The sequence below is a fragment of the Sceloporus occidentalis genome, unplaced genomic scaffold, assembly GCF_023333645.1.
Source record: "Sceloporus occidentalis isolate IW3139 unplaced genomic scaffold, rSceOcc1.0.p SCAF_1, whole genome shotgun sequence".
NCBI classification, from domain to species: domain Eukaryota; kingdom Metazoa; phylum Chordata; class Lepidosauria; order Squamata; family Phrynosomatidae; genus Sceloporus; species Sceloporus occidentalis.
Window position 1 is genome coordinate 164,611,918 of NW_028316981.1, and position 22,003 is coordinate 164,633,920.

General features: G+C 42.6%; 1 protein-coding gene across 3 annotated transcripts in view; it reads left to right on the top strand.

Moving 5' to 3' along the window:
• The window catches only part of SLC11A2 (solute carrier family 11 member 2), a 73,256-nt gene that overhangs the window by 27,078 nt on the left and 24,175 nt on the right, over positions 1–22,003 (top strand). For all 3 annotated transcript variants that reach the window (XM_089480781.1, XM_089480765.1, XM_089480773.1), the window contains exons 3-13: positions 714–832; positions 2,513–2,638; positions 4,492–4,611; positions 7,675–7,781; positions 8,760–8,830; positions 12,760–12,827; positions 14,013–14,168; positions 15,125–15,283; positions 17,851–17,937; positions 19,463–19,582; positions 21,723–21,872. In XM_089480781.1, coding sequence (XP_089336907.1) covers positions 714–832; positions 2,513–2,638; positions 4,492–4,611; positions 7,675–7,781; positions 8,760–8,830; positions 12,760–12,827; positions 14,013–14,168; positions 15,125–15,283; positions 17,851–17,937; positions 19,463–19,582; positions 21,723–21,872 — 1,283 coding nt within the window. The remainder of the gene's footprint in view (positions 1–713; positions 833–2,512; positions 2,639–4,491; positions 4,612–7,674; positions 7,782–8,759; positions 8,831–12,759; positions 12,828–14,012; positions 14,169–15,124; positions 15,284–17,850; positions 17,938–19,462; positions 19,583–21,722; positions 21,873–22,003) is intronic.

Genomic DNA, 22,003 nt, shown 5'->3' on the forward strand with positions numbered 1-22,003 from the left:
TTTTATAAATGAGAAGCAGGACTCTGTTGTTGGAACCCAAATTTGTTATATAAATGAGATCCCATAATGCATATACACACTTGAAAGACATTCAGAAAGTGGATGGTCTTAAGCATTTTTAATTCTGGCTCCTTGTTATGTGATAAGATATTGCCACTTGTGATTAACCTCCTTCCCATAATCTTGATAACCTAACAGCATAGTCCTATATACTTTCCTATATATATTAAAAAATAAATCTATTGCGTTTGTTGTGGCTTATTCCCAGGTAAGGGAATTAATTAAGGCTTTTAAATAAATATTTTCCTAGGACTCTAAGATAATGAAGGCAATGTGATGATGATGAATCATGCAAATGCGGATGTTACATGCAAAGCACTTCATCCTCTTGATTCTATCTGTTTCTGCGACAGTTCTCTATAAAATTATGTTTTGATGCTATTACACTGGGGGCACGGGGGTTGAGGGCTCCGGTTCAGACTGAATCCCAGGTCTTTAGAGGTCAGTGTATTCTCCTGCATATGCTTTACTAGACTCAGAATCAATACATTACCATAGTATAGAGTTCTGACATTTTTGAATTATTACCATGCAATAGAGTTTTAACACTTTCAGTTTGCATTTTGGGGTAGGTCAGCAACATGGTATACATGGCCTGTGCACTGCATCATTTTTCCTACTCTTTACTAAAATTTGTTGTTGTTGATTTACAGAGGATTCCTCTGGAGATGGCGTTAGCACCATTTATAGTAACACAGCCCAACGTTCAGACTCCACAGATGAATTTACCACCTATTTCGATCAGAAAGTACCTATACCTGAAGATGAAAAGGTGAGCCATATTGCCCCTTCTCCTTTGGGATGGTGTGAGTTGAAATCTGGACAACCATTTACCAGGTGCTAAGGCCACTACATATGGAGGAGGCTGCACACTGTGTCCTTGTGCGATTGTTCACTTTTACCTTGCATCCATCAATCAGCTCCTGTTAGTAAGGGTGCCATTTTGCATAAGGCATGATTGCATCTTTCAGTTGCTTCTGATAGGGGCATATTTCAGAACTAACTCTTCCTTGGAGGCTGCCCATTGGTATTCTGCACAGGTCATTGCTCTGAGCTTGCTGCTTTGCAGTTCACATGATTAATGAAACTCAGAAACTCAGAGAGTCACTTCTTCAGCCTTCCCCAACTTGGTGCCCTCCAGATGTTGACTGTGGTTTCCGTCATCCCTGGTTATTTACTATTGTGGCTGGGACTGGTGGGAGTGATTCCTAAACATCTAGAGGGGCCAAGGCTAAGGTATGTTGCTCTAAAAATAAACTGCTTCAGCCATTAAGAACAAAGATTGCCACCAGTGTTTATCTCTAAGGGAAGGATGCTTTGGCTGTCAGAATTTTAGAAGCACTGGTCCAGTGGTTTCCAGTTGTTGTTGCACTTGAGACTCCCAACAGCCCCAACCAGCGTGACCAGTGGTCAGGCACTCTGGAAGTTATAATCCAGTGACATTTGGGGAACCAGATTGGCAGCCACTGCACTGGGCTTATTAATCAAAGTGGCTCTCAGTAGATTTTCTTTTTAGTTGTTCCACCATTTACAAGGTGGTCTATTTATTTCAAAATTCTGTTTTTCTGCACGCACCACCCATTTGACTGATGTGATTTGAAAGCCAACTCCATGAGAGGTGGCTTTTGGTTCCTTACTGTTAGTTGCCAGAGGTAGAAGGCAGTCAACAGTCATTTTCTTTCCTAACATCATCAGTGCAATGGTTGACTGAAGGGACACAATAGGGCTCTGTGAAGATAAACAGCGACTGTCTTTAATTTTTGAAATGACCAGAGAGCTTGCTCCTCATTCTGCAGAACAGCAGGATGGGCAAAAGTAGCTAGCTGGTAAAGAATCAGCCCCTTCAGCTGATGACCACAAAGACCTTCTTTAACTAAAGGGTTGGACATGGAAAATCAAAACAGTGTATGATTAGGAGAGACATTATCCAAGGCTTGCCATTCCGTTATGAGCAAAGGGTTCACGTTTTTTGCTTTTAACTTTAAACAAAGTCTTAAAAGAAGAAGCTATTGAAGAATTCTTTGTAGGTAAAAGGTTGATGTGTGCATTCCTTCTTTCCAGTGTCTCAACTCTAAAACATAAACACAGTGCATATACATGTGTGATTGCATTTGTGTTTTTTCATTGAGGAAGAGAGTGCTCACTTGAAATATTTCTCACATGAAATAGTCAGACTGAGTTATATTACCAGCAGGAAGTAGTTCAGCAGAGCTATTCTGACATCACTATGTCACTTACATTATATACAAGGCATCCTGCAGCATATACATTTTTTAAAATGTGCCTGTCCTAACAAGATTGATTCTCCTGAAATTAATAATAAAGAAGCAACAACAGTATAGCAATTTTATTTGTTGCTTTATCCTTCATATTTTTTCTTGCTTCAAAACCTCTTCTTTTTTGTGAAAAAGAGAGATTAAATATTTTCCCCTCATTCTCTTCATTTTTATAGCATCCATGGTTCAGTTTTCGAAAACTCTGGGCCTTCACTGGACCAGGTTTTCTCATGAGTATTGCCTACCTGGATCCAGGCAACATTGAATCGGATCTGCAGTCTGGTTCTATTGCAGGCTTTAAGGTAAGTAGCTGTGAAATACTTGATTCTGAGCCTTCAAAGCTCTCCAAAGGACTCCAGAGATGAAAAATAATATATCTCAGCTTGAGATTGGCACCCTTCTAATAAGCTGAACTACAGCTTTGATCTCCAGCCACTGAATATTTATGTACATCTCAATAAATGGGAGGGAAGGAATTAGTACAGTCATTCCTCTGTATCCACGGATTCTTTATCCATAGATTCAAGCATCCACAGCTTCAACATATTTTTTTAAAAAAATATAAATTCCAAATAGCAAACCTTGAATTTGCTATTTTATAGAAGGGATACCATTTTACTTGAGCATCCACAGATTTTGGTATCAGTGGGTATCCTGGTACCAAACCTCAGCAGATAACAAGAGCCCACTGTAGTCAGCACATCTGTAGAAACGATATATCCAACTATAAGTTGACCTCATATATATAAGTCGAGGGCAGGTTTTGGGACCGGAATTATGGATTTTGACCCGTGCATAAGTCAAGGGTAAAACTTAGGGGCATGTAAGGATATAAAGGGCGAAGGAAAGGAAAACAATGCCAAAGAACTTACAAAATTCCAACAGACATAACTATTTGTGCTCATACTAAAGGCTAGATGGATGAGAAAGTAGAAAGGGGGTCAGTGCTTCCAGGGCATAATAAACTCTTGCCTTTCACCACACAGACACACATATGGTTTTTGGGGTCACTTTTTAAACTTAAATGTCTAGACTTATACATGAGTATATACAGTAATCATATTCTAGGCACTAAAGTAATATTATTAATAAAAAAGTTATTCACTGCCAGATATTTACCTTAATCAGTATTTTAAATCTAGATTTTTTAAATTGTTTAATGGAGTTGTGTGTGTTTGAAGGTTAAAAGTGTTTTCCTAACAAGTCCTTAATGCCATTTGCCATGCCTGAGTCATGCTGAAACATAGGTAGTTAATTTCCAGGAGACCAATCTGACTTGACATGAGTGGATGTTGCCCCCTTTCCATACATCAGAAGTTGATGTGGCCATGCCAATGATGTTGGACTGCAGTTCCAATGAACCTTAATCAACATAGCGAATGATGAGGAATGCTGGCAATTGTAGTTCAACAAACTTCTGGAGGACCACACAATCCCCCCTCCCACCTCCACATTGTATAGATTAAGAATATGTTGTAATTGAGTCCCACTCTGTCCTTTAGATCTAGGAGGTCAGTTGCTGCAATTGTTTACTTCGTTTATTTCTTAGCCCGGGCAAAAATCTGAATTTTAAAAAATAACATAAAGCTAGGTGATAAGGCCATGCAAATCAGACAGCTTTTCTAGATTAATTTTCAATCTTTAAACATTTGTTTTAAATGTTAAAGAGGCAGAATATTGCACTGCTTAAGAAGAAAACAAACAGTATTAAATCCTGGTTTGGAGGGCACACATCTCCAGCTGGCTCACTTTGCTTCCTGCTCCTTAGCTAGCCAAATTATTGAAATAAAGGGTTTTGCTTGGTTCATTAAAGTAGCAGAGGAAGTACATAAACATTTTGTTTTTTCCATGAAACTGTATGTGTGTTGTGTAAGTAAAGTCCCAAGTCTGCTGTTCCCATAATTCTTGGAGGCTGATATTTGTACAGTACAGACACAACTGGAATATGGTGCTTCATCAATCAAAACTCCAGAAACCAAAACTAGGTGCATTGGAAAGCTGTGTTCTTCATGCTGTGTATGGCTTTTAACCCGAAGCTGGAATGAATTCAAGAAGAAATGCAAGCTCACTTTAGTAGGCAAAATCTCCCAGGTTGGTTGGCTGGTTGCTAAGAGTTCTCATAGCATATCTGGTTTTTACTTTTTGTGTCTTTCAGCTGCTCTGGGTTCTCTTACTGGCCACTGTCATTGGTCTGCTCCTGCAGCGTCTGGCAGCTAGGTTAGGAGTGGTAACAGGACTTCATTTGGCAGAAGTATGCAACCGACAATATCCCAAGGTGAGCATCAAAGCTATGCAGTTGTATTGTGAAAAACCATCTTGCGTGTGAAGCACTTGTTGGCAAAGGAGCACACCTTGTTGTGGAATCATGTCTGCTGGTGGTCTTTAAAATCCCAGGCAGTCAGGTTATAGGAAGTCTTAGTGAATGAGGAATGAGCAGAAGCAGGGTTGAAACAGGCCAGAACAAATGGAGCCAGGAAATGAGATAAGTCCAGAGAGACTCATGAAAGGGCCAAGCAATTCTCAGAGTCTCAAAGCTGAGCCAGAGTCTGTAGCCAAATTAGCCTGTAAGTATATGGGAACCTGTGCATGTAAAGTGGCAGCAGTGGATCTAGAATGGCAAGTAAGATAGGAGCAAGGCAAAGGGGTTGTGCTAAAGAACAGCATGCAATTGGAGGAGATATTTGTCATGATGTCCATCATTCCCAAATCTTTCTGGTTGTTGCAGTCCTTCCATAGTCACATAGTGAAACCACAGGCTTTGGAGATAGGACATAGGTTGATATATCTGAGTGTACACATCATGTATCTTTTAAAAAAAATATCATCATATTGAACAGTGGTTCTCAACCTTCCTAATGCCACAACTCTTTAATACAGTTTTTCATATTGTGGTGACCCCCAACCATAGAAGAGTGGTGTCTCGGTTCCTAAGACCTTTGGAAATATGTTTTTTCCCCGATGATCTTAGGCAACCCCTGTCAAAGGGTCATTCGACCCCAAAGGGGTTGTGACCCACAGCTTGAGAACCACTGATATAGAGGAACACCTAGAGCCTATATACCCTAGGTACCAGATTGTGTCTAATCTTGGAAGCTAAGCAGGTTCAGCCCACATTAGTTTATACTTGGATAGGAGACCACCAACGAATACCAGGTGCTGTGGGTTATATTTCAGACAAAGCGACTGCCAAGACCACCTTTGAATATTTCTTGCCTAGGAAAACCCTAGAAAAATCATGGGGTTGCCATAAGTTGACAGGCAGCTTGAGGGCACATACGCACACATGGGGGATCACTAAGTGCTTATAGAGAATCTCCTATACCAATTTTATATTTGAGCCAGGAGCTGCCCTTAAAAAGGAGGTCAATAAATGCATGTCCTTTGAGCATGTACAGAGAGCACTGCTCTTACTATGGAGTAATCACTAGCACCTGGAATGATTAGGGGCTGCTGTTTCCAGACAGGTTTGTGAATTATCCTCTTCTTCCTGACTTTTCTATAAATGCTCATGCCGTGCCAAACATTACCTCCAAGGTTGTTTTAATTACTGATTTTTTGAGAAACCAAACTGCTAAAGCCGTCCTTGGTTTAAACAAGTACATACAATGCTTGGTTCACAATGAAATCTTTCCTGGGCTTGTTTTGGCAGGACACATTTACCTGAAGATCTGGTACTGCTTTATGTATTCTTCCTTCAGCGGTGTTAACTAATCCCCCTTTTCTCTTTTCCCCTCCCCTCCCCCAGTCATATTTGATGGCCTGCCTTTGGGTGGTCGTGGGAGGGAGGGAGGGAGGAAATGTATTCCTTTCTGGGATATGCAGATCATGATTGTAATGCAGAAGTGTCCTTGTTGCCATGTTTTCCTCGCAGAGTGAGTTAAGTTTTTCCCAGGACACGGAGTTGGGTTCAGGTCATACTGGACCACTCGAAATAACTAATTTTTCCTGAACTAAAGAAGAAAGGAGGTGTGCAGTAAGGTTTATTGGGACTGAAGTGGTGTGGGAATTGCTCCAAAATGTCTCCTTCCTCCTCTATTGAAGGTTGTGTCACAAACCCCAGAGCTGCATGGGAGGAACTGCTTTCTGGGAGAACCGATACTGTTGGCACAAAGCAGAGCCACAAATGTGGCCGCCTCCCATGTGAGCTGGAGTTGCTGGTGTTTTGCTCTTTGTAATGGCACTAGAAGATAGTGCAAGAAAGGAGAACTGAACTCATTTTGAAAAGTAACAATGCCAAATAAAAGGTGTCTTTTGTTCTTGGCTTCCCAATAAGAGGAAGACTGTGCCAGAATGTTTGACCTAAAAGCACATAGCTTTTCATGCTGACCTTGTTTTTGTTCTATCATACCCTCTTAGATAGAGGCTGACAGATCTTCTTGCTGTCTGCCTGTTTGTGACTTCACTGAATTTCAGACAGCATAATCCACATAGGCAGTTGCTGGTCAGCAGATATGGAAGATTTTCACACCAGCGCTTACTGTGAGGTAAGTGTTGGTAAAACGCTAGGGAAGTGTGCATGTGTGAAAGCTTGACACACTTCTGAAATGTTTGGGAATCGTCCCCTTGCTTCTGGCATCCTTGAATCATTCGCAGAGCAGCAATTCCCTATGAATGCAAAGTTTCCGTTCATAGGAAATTGCTGCTCCATGAATAATTCAAGGCGGGGGGACAATTCCCTGATGTTTCAGAAGCACATCAAGCTTACACACACACACACACACACACACACACACACTTCCCTGACGTTTTACTTGCGTTTTACCAGCACTTACTCCACAGTAAGCACTGATGTGAAAATCTTCCCTTAATCCTCCCTTCACCAGGAGTATTTGATTTTTAATTTTAGACTTCAACAATGCTTTTTATTGCACTTGTGGTAACAGGAATAGGGAAGAAAATTAAAGATATGTTTTTGTAGTTCTTGCTTAGTTGTGGGGAAAGGGGGACATCCACTAGAATGGTGTGAACCCTATCACATATTGCCTGTCAAGATTCTCAGCTCAGTATAGGTGGATGAAGGACTGGCTCTCCTTTGTTCCCTATTCTCCTCCCTTAACTATTAGCTTCTAAAGCAGTAGTTGAGAATGGGAGATGTTTTGCTGTTTGAACAGGTGATATGTTGAGGGCCACATGGGTGATGGGTGGAGCAGGTGCCAAAGGTGGGCTGAGCTCTCTTTCTCCCCATCTAGTGAGTTTCCTGGGAAGGAAGAAATCTGGGCTGATTTTCTGCCAAGTGCCAAAAATTGTCCACTTGTGCCCTAGTTAGGGAAGTATATGTTGCAAGGACTAGATTCGCATCTTTGTACATATTAAATGAAATTGTCATGTTTTTGCCTAGGTCCCTCGGATTATCCTGTGGCTGATGGTTGAGCTGGCTATCATTGGGTCAGACATGCAAGAAGTCATTGGCTCAGCAATTGCCATTAACCTTTTGAGTGCTGGGATGTAAGTTGGCTCCAAACCCCTTGGTCTCTCTCAACACATTGATTATATTACAATAATTGCCTTTTTCTCTCTGTGTTTTATCTTGTCGTGTGACATTTGTTCTTTTTAAATGAGGCATCCAGAAACATACAGTGTTTGTACAGTATGCACTTACTGAGGCAGTGGAATCAGGGATGGCTCATTGGTTAGGGCACATATGAAAGGTTTCAGGTTCAGTCCATCCACACCAACATCTCCAAGTCTGCTGGCTGAAACCCTGGAGACTCGCTGCCAATCCTGTGTAAATCAGAAGTGATGGAATCATACTAACTTCCAGATATTGTAGGACAACAGTTTCCATCAACCCTGGCTGGCAGTTCCAGTGGTGAGCGATTGTGGATGTTGGAGTTCATTGACATCTTAAAGCCTGCATATTCGCCATACCTGCTGTAGAAAATATTGAGCTAATGGTCATTCTTGTGGGGATAATTGCCAAACTTGTTTCAGGTTCTTTGAATAATTCTTGTTATTCAGTTGCCATTTCAGCATTAAAGATCATTAAGTGAGATTTTATCGTCTGTAAAACCAATGACCATTTCCAGAAGAGTCACACATCTTGGTGTGAGGTAGCAAGGCCTTGTTCCCCCCCCCCCCCCCCTTTCTTTCCTGGAAGGATCGGGCTTTTCTAAGATGATTGGAAGATTCAGACTTCAGTTAGAAATATCCAGCTGTATCTATGTTCCCATTTTCCTCTACATTTGTTTTTGGCAATGAGCATAATGTTATGCTCCATAAACTTTCAGCAAATTATTAGGCTTCCCAGCATCTTGCCTTTAAATAAGGAAGTTGTTGGTCTGTCTTTTCAAACTCTACCTTGAGGTATGCCTGTGGTGCATTTCTAAAAGTCACCTAAAGGTAAGGGATGCTGGGCCAAATTTGATTTGAGGAGAGATACTTAGAGTACTCTGAAACCTACACACCTGTTTTGTCTTCCTGCAGAGTACCTTTGTGGGGTGGAGTTCTCATAACAATTGCTGATACCTTTGTGTTTCTTTTCCTGGACAAGTATGGTAAGCTGCTTATTTGTATTTGTTTATAAATGAAGCATACATTTATTTCATGTAATTATATTTTTAATGCTGCTCTTCCTAGGGAGGGATGCAGTTATGCAAGGTTCAGTCTTGTTCACCATCCCATCCATTTTGTTGAAATTTTTATTACTTTCAGGCTTATGGTAAGCTGCTTATTGGAGCAACTTTTCTTCCATCCTAAGTCATCTGTTTTTTGTTTGTTTGTTTTGTTTTTAAACCATTGGGGTAAGGGCTCTTTCATAAGTGGCATCAAAAGGAGGCCTGCTGACCTATGTGCCAGTTTACTAATTTGGATGCACATTAAATGGGGCTTGCAAAATCCTGAGTGCAGGAAACTCCATTAAAATATATCTTGTATATCAGGGACACTGTCAGGAATGTGGTTGGATTGCATAGTTCTCTGAACTGTGGGTGAAGTCTCCCTACGCATTTTGCAAACCTTGTGACTATTAGTAGCATAAAGTTTTACATGGGAAACAGCCATTGATTCAAACAGTCCCCTTGACTTGTGGCTTTTTCCTTCCTGTAGCAATCAATCACCTAGTATTTTTCAAAAACAACTGTGTTAGTCTGGAAAGTCAGTATGTGAATGGATCTTGTAGCACCTTTGAGATTAATTGAAAGAAAGAAGCTGGGAGCAGGAGCTTTTTGTAGACTTGAGCATACCTCCTTAGGCGCATGCACCTGAAGTCTACAAAACCTCATACCACAAGCTTCTTTCTTTCAGTTAGTCTCAAAGGTGCTACAGGATCCCTTATCAGTTATTCTTTTTTTCTTTACACATTCCATCCCTTGGCCATAGAGACCTCATTGGCATGAACATTGATTTTATTTCGGCACCAAGTAAAAACATGCATTTATTAAAACTTCTGGGCATCATTGATTTATCCCAAGATGCTCATACACAAGGTTTTAAAATTGTTTTGATCTTTTAAACCTGCATTAACTTGTTAATCATAGTTCATATATTTTAGTCTATTTACATTATTTTTACTGTTTTAAAAATGGCCAAGTGAGGAATTAAACTTGTTTGGATTTATTTTACTTGTATGATACCCTGACCTTTTTTTTTATAGAGTGGGATAGTAATGTTTCAGTCAATCAGTAAAATAAAAACTGTGGCCCTCTGGCTGTTGTTGAACTCCAATTTCCAATGAGTCTTAATTTGATAGGGAAAATTACAGCCTGTGCAAGTGGTGGATGGAGGGAGTGGTAGTTTATCAACATCTGGAGGGTCAGAGGTTCCTCACCCACTGTCATAGAGAACTAGCTTTTGTGCATGGGACTGTGACAGCCTTTCCCAACTAAATGTGTTGGACTACAAATCCCATGACCCACCCAGTTGAACTGCTGCCTGAGGATGGTAGGTACTGGACTCCAGCTTATCTGGAGAGCGCCAGTTTGGGGAAGAGTATGTTATGAGATGATGAGTTTGATATCCCATATGATATGAGGATTCTTGATGATGGAAATAAGCTCTCTTGATTATATTCTGAGTAAATGAGCAAAAGCTGCTTTCTCTGTTGCCTTTTGTGTAGTATGTAATATGTCTGCATCAATTGCTTCTGTTCGAAAGGGTGCTTGCGCACACACACCATGCACAGCATTTGTCCTTCAATTTATGGCTGCGAATAGGCTGCTTTTCTTTCTCCCACCTCACTAACAGCTTTTCCTCCCTGTTCTCCCCTCCACACAAAGAAGCACACTTCATTGTTGTTTTGCTGTTGTTGTGTGTCTTCGAGTCATATTTTCTAGGGCTGAGGCTCTGTGACTTACCCAAGGTCACCGAGTGGATTTCTATGGCCAAATGAGGAATTGAACAGTGATCTTCAGAGTTGTAGCCTGCTGCTCAAACAACGACGCCACATTAGCTTTATACACACACACACTCACAAGTTGCTTGTAATTTAATTTGACAATTCTTCTCAACTACTTGGATTTTGTAAGATTTCACATTTTTTCTACGCTAAAACCAGAGTTTCCCCCTCCAGTTGCAGTAGAGAAGGAATACCTTTTGAAAGTGATTTACATTACAAGTGAAACACCAGTATGGCCCCTGTTCACCAGTGTTAAACCAGTTTCTGAACTTTCATGCTTGAGGAAAGTTCTGGAGGCTGTGTTCTTCCTCCTCTCCAGCATTGGACTGTGTGTTTCTTTGGGAGATGGGGAGACAGATAGCAGTGAATCATTGTTTTTCCTCCTGACAGAATGGGGCAGTGGGTGACCTCTCATATTTCACAAGTGAGGGGCATCCCAGGCTTAAGAGGGAGCCCTAGTGGTGCAGTGGTTGAATGCCTGTACTCAGCCACTCACTCAAAACCATAACGTTGCGAGTTCAAGACCAGCAAAAGGGCTCAAGCTTAACTCAGGCTTGCATCCTTCTGAGGTCGCTAAAATGAGTACCCAGATTGTTGGGGGCAAATTAGCTTATAGTTGTAAACTGCTTAGACCAGGGGTTGGCAACCTCCGTTCTACCGGCCCTCAGCTGCTGCCGGCGCCGGCGGTCGCGGCTTCTTGCCGCCGCCATTTCCCCCCCAAAATGGCGGTGAATTCTCGCGCGACTTTCCCTGCCATTTTGGGTGAAAAAATGGCGGCGTCCAGAGGCTTTTCGCCGCTCTGGGCGCCGCCATTTCCCCCCCAAAATGGCGGTGAACTCTCGCACGACCTTCCTCGCCATTTTTGGCAAAAAATGGCAGCGCCCAGAGGCAAAGTCTCGCGCGACCACAGAAAAGGTTGCGCGAGACTTCGGCCTCCAGGAGGCCCGCTGCGGCCACCGGAGCCCTTGAACAGGGCTCCGATGGCAGCAGCAGGCCTCTGGGAGACCCGCTGCCGTGGCTGGGGCCCTCCAGGAGGGCTCCGGCGGCGGCAGGGGGCCCCTGGGAAGCCCGTTGCCGTTGCTGGGGCCCTCCAGTAGTGCTCCGACAGCGGCAGGGGGCCCCTGGGAGGTCCGTTGCTGTTGCAGGGGCCTTCCAGGAGGGCTCCGGCGGCGGCAGCGGGCCCCTGGGACGCCTGTTGCCGTCACAGGGCCCCTCCAGGTGGGCTCCTGCGACAGCAGCGGGCCTCCCAGAGGCCCGTTGCCTTCGCTGGGGTCCTCCAGGAGGGCTCCGGTGGCAGCAGTGGGCCTCTGGGAGGCCCGTTGCCTTCGCTGGGGCCCTCCAGGAGGGCTCCTGCAGTAGCAGCGGGCTTCCCAGAGCCCTGTTGCCTTCACTGGGGTCCTCCAGGAGGGCTCCGGCAGTGGCAGCGGGCCTCTGGTGTCAGGGGCTGGCAAAGAGGGGGAGGCCTCCAGCGCTGGCAGTCCCCGCTGGCTCTTTCCCGGCCTCTGACAGGGCCTGGGGCCCCGTCAGGGGCCGGCAAAGAGGAGGTGGCCTGGCCCCTGGGGGTGGAAGCTCCGCCCCCATGGGTGGGAGCTCCGCCCCAGAGGGTGGAGGCTCCACCCCCCGGCACGCGGCTCCACCCCCCCGGCTTCGGCCCCCCCAGTTGTCTGAGGGACAGCAACCCGGCCCCTGGCTCAAAAAGGTTGCCTACCCCTGGCTTAGACACTGCTTAGGCGGTATGAAGCAGTATATAAATGAAGCTTGTTTGTTTTTGTTTGTTTAATGGAAAGCTGCCACTCCCCTCAGGAGGGATGATGGGAGTTGGAGTATTGCAGCTCCTGAACGTCATTACTCCATCCTGTTGGAGCAGGATGCAGCCATCCCAACCACTGGGTCAGTACTTGGAGCTTATTTTGGCAACTACTGTAGTTACACTGTAAGAGAACGACTGGGCTGATGTTGGCAGACATACAATTGAGGACAATGTCTATTGTGATTATGTGAAAAAATGAGAAATTCACTTGATTCATATGGATTGTTAACCAGAACATTGGGTTCCCAAAGTGGCTAATGGTGCATGTGTTTCTTTTTCAGGCTTGAGGAAACTGGAAGCATTTTTTGGCTTCCTGATTACTATTATGGCCATCACGTTTGGGTATGAGGTAATGGTGCTTTTTACATATCTGAAACTTTGAATGTAAGAGGTGACTGCTGGTTCTTGCACTCTGTGGGATGGGCAGGGAATGAATGAGTCACAGGCAAAGTGGACCCCCAAAACTATTTTTCAGGGCCCACAGCAAGAGAATTTTTCATGGTCTGAACCCTTCAAATCCAAGGGCAGGTAGCTAGTGGTGGCATTCCACTGACAGAACAGTGGGATCTAGCAGAAATGGGAAAGTGCCATTCTTTTTGTCCCCCTGAACCTGAAACCAGGCTGAGAATCCCTCTGGAACTTGTTTTTGGGAAGCAGAGAAGGCTACTGGAAGGAAAGGAAGTGCCACTGCAGCCCTGCCCTGAAGAATGTTGGTTTTTAGCCACCAAGAATTTTATTCTGCTAACTGGGTTTAGATTTCTTCATTCCTGTGGTAGATAACAGTAGTTTAAAACAAGTATTTTTAATTATAGTGATCATTTATTTGTGAAAACAGTGCACTTTCCCCTCTCTGAAGTGACTTTCTCTCTGAAGATGCTGGGGAAACATCAGAAAGAAACTCTGCTAGAACATGCCCACATAGCCCGAAAAATCCACAAAAAACTATGGATGCCAGCCATGAAAGCCTTTGGCTTTTTTGTTTCACAGTTCTTTTTGCTTTTCTATATGCTTACTAAAGCTATTTGAAAGTTTGCATGGGGTGAAACACATGTAACACTTCCTTTTGAGCTGCTCTGTGTACAAGGATATGATATTCCAGGAGTCTTAAAGGAGAATATTCTTTGAAGCAGTAAATAGTACTGTTTAAATTGTTTTTAATCGATGTTTTTAGGTGCTGCTAGCACAGGGGTTTTTTTCCCAGTGGAAAGACAGATTAAAAGTGTAATGTTTAAAATATATATATAAGAAGTCTATGAAGCCGATTTGACTGTGTTGGTGCCTATTTTTAAGTGACTCGTGGATCTTGGTGGATCATTTCCCCAGCCCAGATCCAACACTTCCCAGCCATTATAGCACTCTGACTCTGTTTCAACTTCACTTTGTGACAGTACACTGAGACAAGAGCTCCAGTGCTTGAAAAATAGACAGGAGGCTTACACCAGACTAGAAGTAGAATGGGGACTGCTTTTGTGGCTTGCTGAGGCCTGTCATTATTGCAAGAGGGGCTAATCCTAATTTTCTGTGTATTCTGTAGTATGTTACAGTACGACCAAACCAGGGCCAGCTGCTAAAAGGGATGTTTTTGCCATATTGTGAGGGCTGTGGGCCCCCCCAGCTAGAGCAAGCTGTTGGAATTGTTGGTGCTGTCATCATGCCACACAACATGTACTTGCATTCTGCTTTGGTCAAGGTAAGATTTGGTGGGTTTTCAAACAGGAGGGAGGCTTTTCTGAACAGTCCCCCCAACACTTATCACACACTTGTTTTCTGAAGTGGTCAGTTATTTGTTCTGTGACAAAATTGCTGTTTGCACCACTGTTGCTTCAGTTTTGCATATACACACACAAAGAGAAAATCCTAGTTAAAATGGTTGCCTCTACAATAATAATTCACACTGACAGCAATTTTGGTTATTCTGCTTAAATAATAGTAGTGGAATGGTGGAAAGAAGGTATCATGGCAACACTGTCCTCTCCCACAACATCCCCACTTGATGATCATACTGTGCTTTCTAGTGATGTCTATATAAATCAGGCTTCCATTTGGAAACAGTAGCTGACCCAAAGGAACAGCAGAACTTAAATGTCAAGCACCCTGCCAGGAACACTTACTGCTCCTCCCATACCACAGACCTGCTCTAAGACCTGCTAAGGTGGGAGCAACTGATTCCTGTGGTGTGAGCTCATCTCTAGTTAATTCTATTTTCTGGTACTGAGAAAGTGTCACAGCTTGTTAACAAGCTTTTAAAGTAGAAACTTTCTGACTTACTTTGGTTTGGTTTTGGTAGAGTATTTAATAGCTTTGTTTTGAAATAAATACAGCCCTTTTTTTTAAAAAAAAAGGTTTCTTGTTCTGTAAGGGATTTTTCTCTCCTGAGTACTTACGTTCACATATAAAATACCATGTTGAATCAGCCACATTAGACATCCCAAGATATTAATATTCTGTCCTCAGATGCTATAGCACAATAGATGGTCACAAAAGCCTCCCTAATTGTTTTATCTTTCATAAGATAGATAGATGGTACCAGTTTGCAGCCTGTGAGTGTCACCCTGTGGGTGAACCCCAATAACCTGGGGCATAAGTGTGTAAATTAGCTTCGCTCCTGCCTCCACAGGCTGTGTGAATCTGTTGTCTTTTGTCCAGTCTCGACAGGTGAATCGTGCCAACAAGAAGGAGGTCGCTGAAGCCAACAAATATTTTTTCATAGAATCCTGTATTGCCCTTTTTGTCTCCTTTCTCATCAATGTTTTTGTTGTCTCAGTATTTGCCGAAGCTTTCTTTGGAAAATCAAATGAAGTTGTGGTAAGTGTTCTCTCAATGTCTCTCATCCCTCCCTGACACACTTTCTTCTGTAAATTTTCAGTGCTTACTATAAAACAACAAATACTATTGTTTACATTAACTTGGTTGTTTTTTTTTGGGGGGGGGGGGAGATGTAGACCTTCAGATAATGTTGATTTTTCAGCTCCCATCAGCCCCAGCCAGCATGCCCAGGAGTTGAGGGAATTGGGGCCCAGCAACTTTTGGAGGGCCACAAATTCCCCAACCCCATTCAAGTGGGATTCAAAACTTCATTTTGAAAATAAAATAATTGACTCTGAAATCCAGGGTTGACTTATATATGGGTCAGTATAGTCACCACAGATCAAGATAAACTGGAGAACAGTTAACAACAACAACAACAAAAAGTAATACTGCTTAGAAAGGTCCTTTAAAAAGTAGCTGTGACGCTCCACTCTCCATGCCTCTGCAGTGATTTCTACTGCTGAGGCAGGAGTGAGTGTCAGTGTGAGTGTATGTGATGATTCCCTTCTCAATTTGACATTAAAATTTTCTCTCCCCATCCTCCTCTTCATCCGCTGGATCTCTTTGACCACCAAACACTCTGTTTCCCTCCACTTTCCTCACTTCCCAATCCGATGTTAACATCTTTCCTCCTCCTCCTCTGGATTCCCCCTGACTACCAAATGCTCCATTTCCCTCCACTTTCCAATCTAATGTTAAAGCCTTCTCTCCCCATCTTCCTCTTGCTCCTCCGGATCTCTCTGACCGCCAAACAACCCAATTTCTGTCCGCTTCCTTCCTTCTCAGTCATCTGTCAAATGTCCAATGTTAAAACCTTCCCTTGACTTACCCATGAGGTTGGCTTGTACACAAGTATTTAGTAGTTTTATCCTGCATGTTGGTTCTTCTTCTGGACTTTCTTCCCAGCAAAAAGCAAAAGCACTATATGACTCTTCTGGCTGCAGTCAGTAGCCCTCCAGAATCTGGAATAGTAGTTGGCAGGGCTCTGTGGTAAACTTTTCCTGAGCTGGAAAGGGCCATGCAGGTTCTGTGGTGTTCCTTTGTATAGTATGTCCTGGCCCTTTTGAGAATGACAGAGTCAACAAGTGAAGATTGTTGATGGGGTGGGAAAAGGGGATGGAAAGTGCTGCCATGCATCTTCTCATCTCTGAGAAGTGACGTTTGTCACTCATGCAGCTCAGGCTAGCATCTAGAGACAGCTTCTCCCCTTGGATTTGGGATTTGCCCCTGCAGACCGTTTCTGAAACAGGACACACGAAGGCTGGGAGACTGACATCCAATGTGCAAGTTCTGGTTCTATAGAGCTACCGTGTTTAGGCCTGGCAGTTCATATCTAAAAGATTACACATATTAAGGCTGTGAAAGACCCCTGTCTGCAATCCTTGACCATCAGAGTTTGTGTGTTTAGTAGTAGTATTAGTAGTAGTCATAATAGTAATAATAATTATGATGATGACAAATTTTATTTTTTACCCATCTTTCCCCAAGGCTCATGGCAGAGTACAACATAGATTAAAACACATAAAACCATTTTAACGCATTAAGTTAAAAACACATAAATGTGTGTGCATGTCAGTGTCAATATATAATTAAACATTCCTGTGAACTCAAACTACTGCACTGTCAGGGAGGTTGCCCACTGCTTCTCTGCATGACTCTCAAGAAACAAATCAGGAACATATTCACAGTATTGGAAAGGGGTAGGGAGCTCTTATTTCTTCTACTTTTAAGAACTGTTGTTGGGAACCAGTAGCCCTCCAGGCATTGTTGGTCTGCAGCTCCCATCATCCTTGACTACTGAGTACTGATTAGAGCTCATGGGATTTCGAGTCCCCAAACACCTGAAGGGCCATAGGACACTCATTTCTGTTTTGGAAGCTCACGTTTGGAATACAGGGATAAAGACTGCTTCTCAGTTGTCATTCGGAAGAATGTCAGAATGTGGGGAAAATGTTAGGTTAGATCAACCATCTGACTTGTAATAAGCCAGCTTCATAGGCCCAAGCTTTACCACGGGTATAAAAGCTTTCATGGGGGAAAATATTAATAGTTTTCCTTGGGAGTTTCTTCTTCTTTTCTCTCTCATTTTTCAGGCTTTAACAGCTGACTGTAGGTAGCTGTGCTGTCATTATCCCCATTTGGATGAACTGCACCCCCCTTTCCCCTACCCCCTTTCACATTAGAAACCATGAAATACGGTGGGGGGACAGCCCTTTTATTCTAAGCTGTGCCTGGGATTACATCCACTGAACACTAGAATAGCACCCAGTATTTGTTACATCACTGTGTGTGTGACCAGTGCTGTAGCATACTAGTGCCTCATTAATACTATTCCTACTGTTTATTTCAAGGCTGTTCCTGTCATTTTCATGATGAGCTTTTGCACTTGTGTTACAGTGGACCATTTTGTAAACCTGAATTGGGCTGTTTACTTGGCCTATTCTTTCCTAAATGCATTTTTTGTGTATGTACCCATGTGCATTGCGGGTGCCTGCTTCTGCTCATAGTAAGATCTGTCTTGTGAAAATCTTGTCCCTAAAATGTATCTAAATTTGTGTTTCTAGCACAACTTCTGTGCAAATAAAAGTGATCCTCAAGCAGGACTGTTCCCAGATAACAACCAGACCTTGGACGTGGATATCTACAAAGGGGTGAGCAAGTTTTTGAAAGACCCTGTGTGTTTCCCTTGGGGAGAGATATGAAAGAGGACACTTGCTTTGCCTAGAGTTGGTTAGCCCTTCTGTTTTTGGGGGGTATGTGTGTGAGAGAAATAGCGATAGGACAAAAAAAAGTGATAGAAGAAAAAAACTTGCCATGGATTTAGAGTAAGGGTGGGAGTCATGCAGCATCCCTCCCTCACCAGTGATGTAATACTGAGCTTCTGGAGCATGTAGATTCTTTGAAGCTTACGGAAAAATATTGTTTTTTTTTTAATTGGGATCCGTACTAATTTTTGAACAACAGTGAAAAATGCAACTCAGCACGAAAACTGATGAAAGGTTTAAATTTAAAATTCTCATAATCTAAGACAGTCTCTGAAAAACATTGCCATGTATAACTGTAACATTTTATATTTTTGAGGGAAACCAGTTCATATTAACTATTTTGCAGAAAACGTAATCTGCTCACTGTGTTTTGGGGCAACAGAGCTGTAGTAGAAGCTGGCAAGTCCATAGTTGACACTTGGCAGATTGCTCGCAGACGGACAAATAAATGGTGCCTCTATTTTTATCAAGTACCTACTTCACATCCTGAAAATATTATGATGTGGAAAATGCCACCATAAGTAAACCTGTCAACATGTCTTTTTGTGGTTGATCTCTAAAGATTGAAAAGATTTTACCTTGAGAAAAACCAAAAAACAGGAATGAGGCTTTATCAGACATTGAGGGGCTGTACAAACAGCCTGTTCAGGGGTGGTTCTGTACCACCCCTGGAAGTGCTGGGTTGGGGATGTGGCAGACGCACGCCAGCCCCCAACCCGGTGCAAATAGAAGCTGTGAAACACGGCTCCTATTTGCGCCCTATAAGGGGCGCCATAAGAGCCGCAGCACGGCCTTATGATGCCCCTTGTGCGCAGCACCATTTGGACACTGTGCATGACGTACGTCATCATAGGGTGCACCATCTGAACAGGCGCATGCCAAGACGGCACCTGGGCGGTGGAGTAGGGTTTCTGAGCATGTAAACGCTCAGCCCTTATCTGGCCCTAAAAAGTGCTGGTCTGTATTCCCCCTTAGTCAACAGTCCATAGATCACTAATGTTAAAAAACACCCCCCACCACCACCACCAAATCCATATTATTCAAGGTGACAAGTGGTATACTGACACTTGTCTTTTCCCTCTGAATTTAGCTAGCAAGGCCTGGGGAATGAAAAGTATGTCCAGGATTCTATAAAGGGTTATGTGTTTCTGTGCACATGTTTTGTCCTATGCATAGGAGGAAAGCAGCCCATGGTCTTGGAGAAGATGAACAGCACCCTACTTAGCATAATTATAAAATGAGTGTATTTGCACTGTGGCCATTGCTTTTCAGATATATACTGTGTTTTGAATAAATTGGCAACTCTGATCTAAATAGAGTTTTTTAAAAAAATCAGCATAAATCTGTTTTGCCTCTTACATGCTCAGTTTTTATCTTTTTATAACCTTGCTTTGATCCTTCTGTGCTTTAGGGTGTTGTCCTGGGTTGTTACTTTGGCCCTGCTGCTATGTACATCTGGGCAATCGGGATTCTTGCTGCAGGCCAGAGCTCAACAATGACTGGAACTTATTCTGGACAGTTTGCCATGGAGGTATTTTCTCTCTCTTCAGACATGTTGGCTTACATTTGTTGTCATGGCTCTTCCCACCTTCTCCAGTGTGTTCCTACAGCCATTTTTAAAAAGAGAAGGAATAAATGCAAGAGCATAGTCTAACTGGCTCATGGCCCTCAAACCTAGCATATGACATGTGTACTTTCCTTACCAGAGAAATTGCATATGACGAGAATGCTAGTTTGGATTGAGTGATTTACATTTATATCCCACCTTTCCTCTAATGGACATGATTCCGTCTCCTTTCCCATTTCTCCTACTAATGGCCCTGTGAGGTAGGTAGGCTGAATGGCCCACGGTTACTTGCTAAGTCTAATGGGGAAACCACCACCTGGATCTCATCAGAGCAGCTTCTTTTGCTTCCCAGAGTGTGTGTGTGTGCATGAATTCCTTAAACACATTAATCTATTCAGATTTCTTCCATGGCTTTCTTTTTGTAAAGTGCCAGTAAAAGAACGTTGTATAATAATACTGTTATAAAGTTGAAGTACATGGGCCCAGTTGAAAAATGAAGATTTGTTGAATTTAGAAGGCTTTAATATTATTTTTGGCTGGCACACATACCTTTGGTATGACAAAGTAAAGCAAAATAAACAATTCAAAGATCACATTGTAAAGCATTCACTGTTAAAGGTATGGGAGAAATATAAAGGAAAATTCTTTAGACATTTACCGGTTTGGGTATCCTCTCACGAAGCTTTTCTAAAAAGGGATAAAATAGAATTAAAAGGATGGTTAAGTTACAAAGATATCTTGAGAAAACAGATGGGGAAGTTATCTCATCTGAGAACATGTTTATTATGAGCTAAATCTCTGGCAGACAAGGAAGATATTTCAGGACAATAAAGGAAACAAAAAATTACCATGCTACATAAAACTGCTACTTTATTTTCCCCTCAATGTTTCAGTTTGATACCATGTAAATCAGAGTAATCATCTGACTCCTCAAGGACTGCTAGCTGCCATTACCCACAGAGGAAGGTACTCTAGTGTTACCCTCCTCTATAGCTGCAGTTGTCCTGATAATATTACCAAATCATAGACACAGTAGACTGAACTCTGCAGTTAGAATAATTAATTAGAATAAGTCAGACATAGGTGGATTCCAAGACATTGAGAAAACACTTGCTTATTTTGGTTGGGGCACATCATACACCGTCTTATATTCTATATGGCCGGGGAGAAATAATTGAATGAATAATCAAACTGCAATATTTGGGTTTCAATATACTTCTCCAGTGAAGCCTTAGTTTTTAGAAAAGCAAGGGTCAGAAACACTGCAGAAATAATCCAGTTTGAGACCGCTTTAACTACCCTAGCTCAGTGCTAGGGAATTCTGGGAACTGTAGATTTGTGAGACATTTAGCCTTCTCTGTCAGAGAGCTCTAGTGCCATAGTAAACTACAGTTCTTAGGATTCCTTAGCACTGAGCAAGGGCGGTTAAAGGAATCTCAAACTGGATTTATTTCTGCAGTGTGTTTTAGACCATGGTGTTTAATCCTCAAGCAGAATATCTCAAAAAGAAGATAGCAATACATGCATCTAGTGGGATCTGTGTGGGATACCTCTTACATAGAAGGCAGAACTTAATCCTTACAATTTGCTGCTTGCCTTCCTGCTGCACATTTACTGCCTGATAACAGTCTATGAATCTTACTCTGGTGCTGGTGGGTTTTGTTTTGTTTTGTTTATCTTTCTGTTATTTTGCAGTTTAGCCAGGTTTCCTAATCCAGGACGAGGAATATTACATAGTAGATTCTATTTGTATCTAATAATGTATTCTGCTTCAGGCAGAACCCAGCTATTCTGATTGTGGTGGGTATATAATTTTGCAGTCAAATGTCTTTCCTCTCCTCTCATGGAATCACATCTTGGTCCTGCTCCTATTCATGTAGTGTAGCAGTAAGTGCTTCAATTAAGCTCAGCCTCTCTTGCTTTGATTCATTTACCAGATCCTTAGGTTCAGGTTTGCTGCAAGATTCATATTTTACTGCTCTGGGAAGAAGAATGTACCTGCCATGTGTAGCATTATCCCTCCGTACAGTTTTTTCCACCATTGTTCATTTGTTGCACGCTCTGCTGGCTCCTCCATCTTAATCCCGCCCATTCTTTGTTTCAGGGTTTCCTCAATCTGAAGTGGTCACGTTTTGCTCGTGTGGTTCTGACCCGCTCCATTGCCATCACCCCAACCCTTCTGGTTGCCATTTTCCAAGATGTGGAACACCTGACTGGCATGAATGATTTTCTCAATGTTCTTATGAGTTTACAGGTAAAGGCATCACCCTACCTAAAGAGCAGTTATAGCAATATATATAGTCCTAAAATAGGTATAGGGACCTAGAATCCAGTTTTGAGAATTGTTAATTTAAAATTATGTCTGTTAGAGAGGGTCCAGAAATA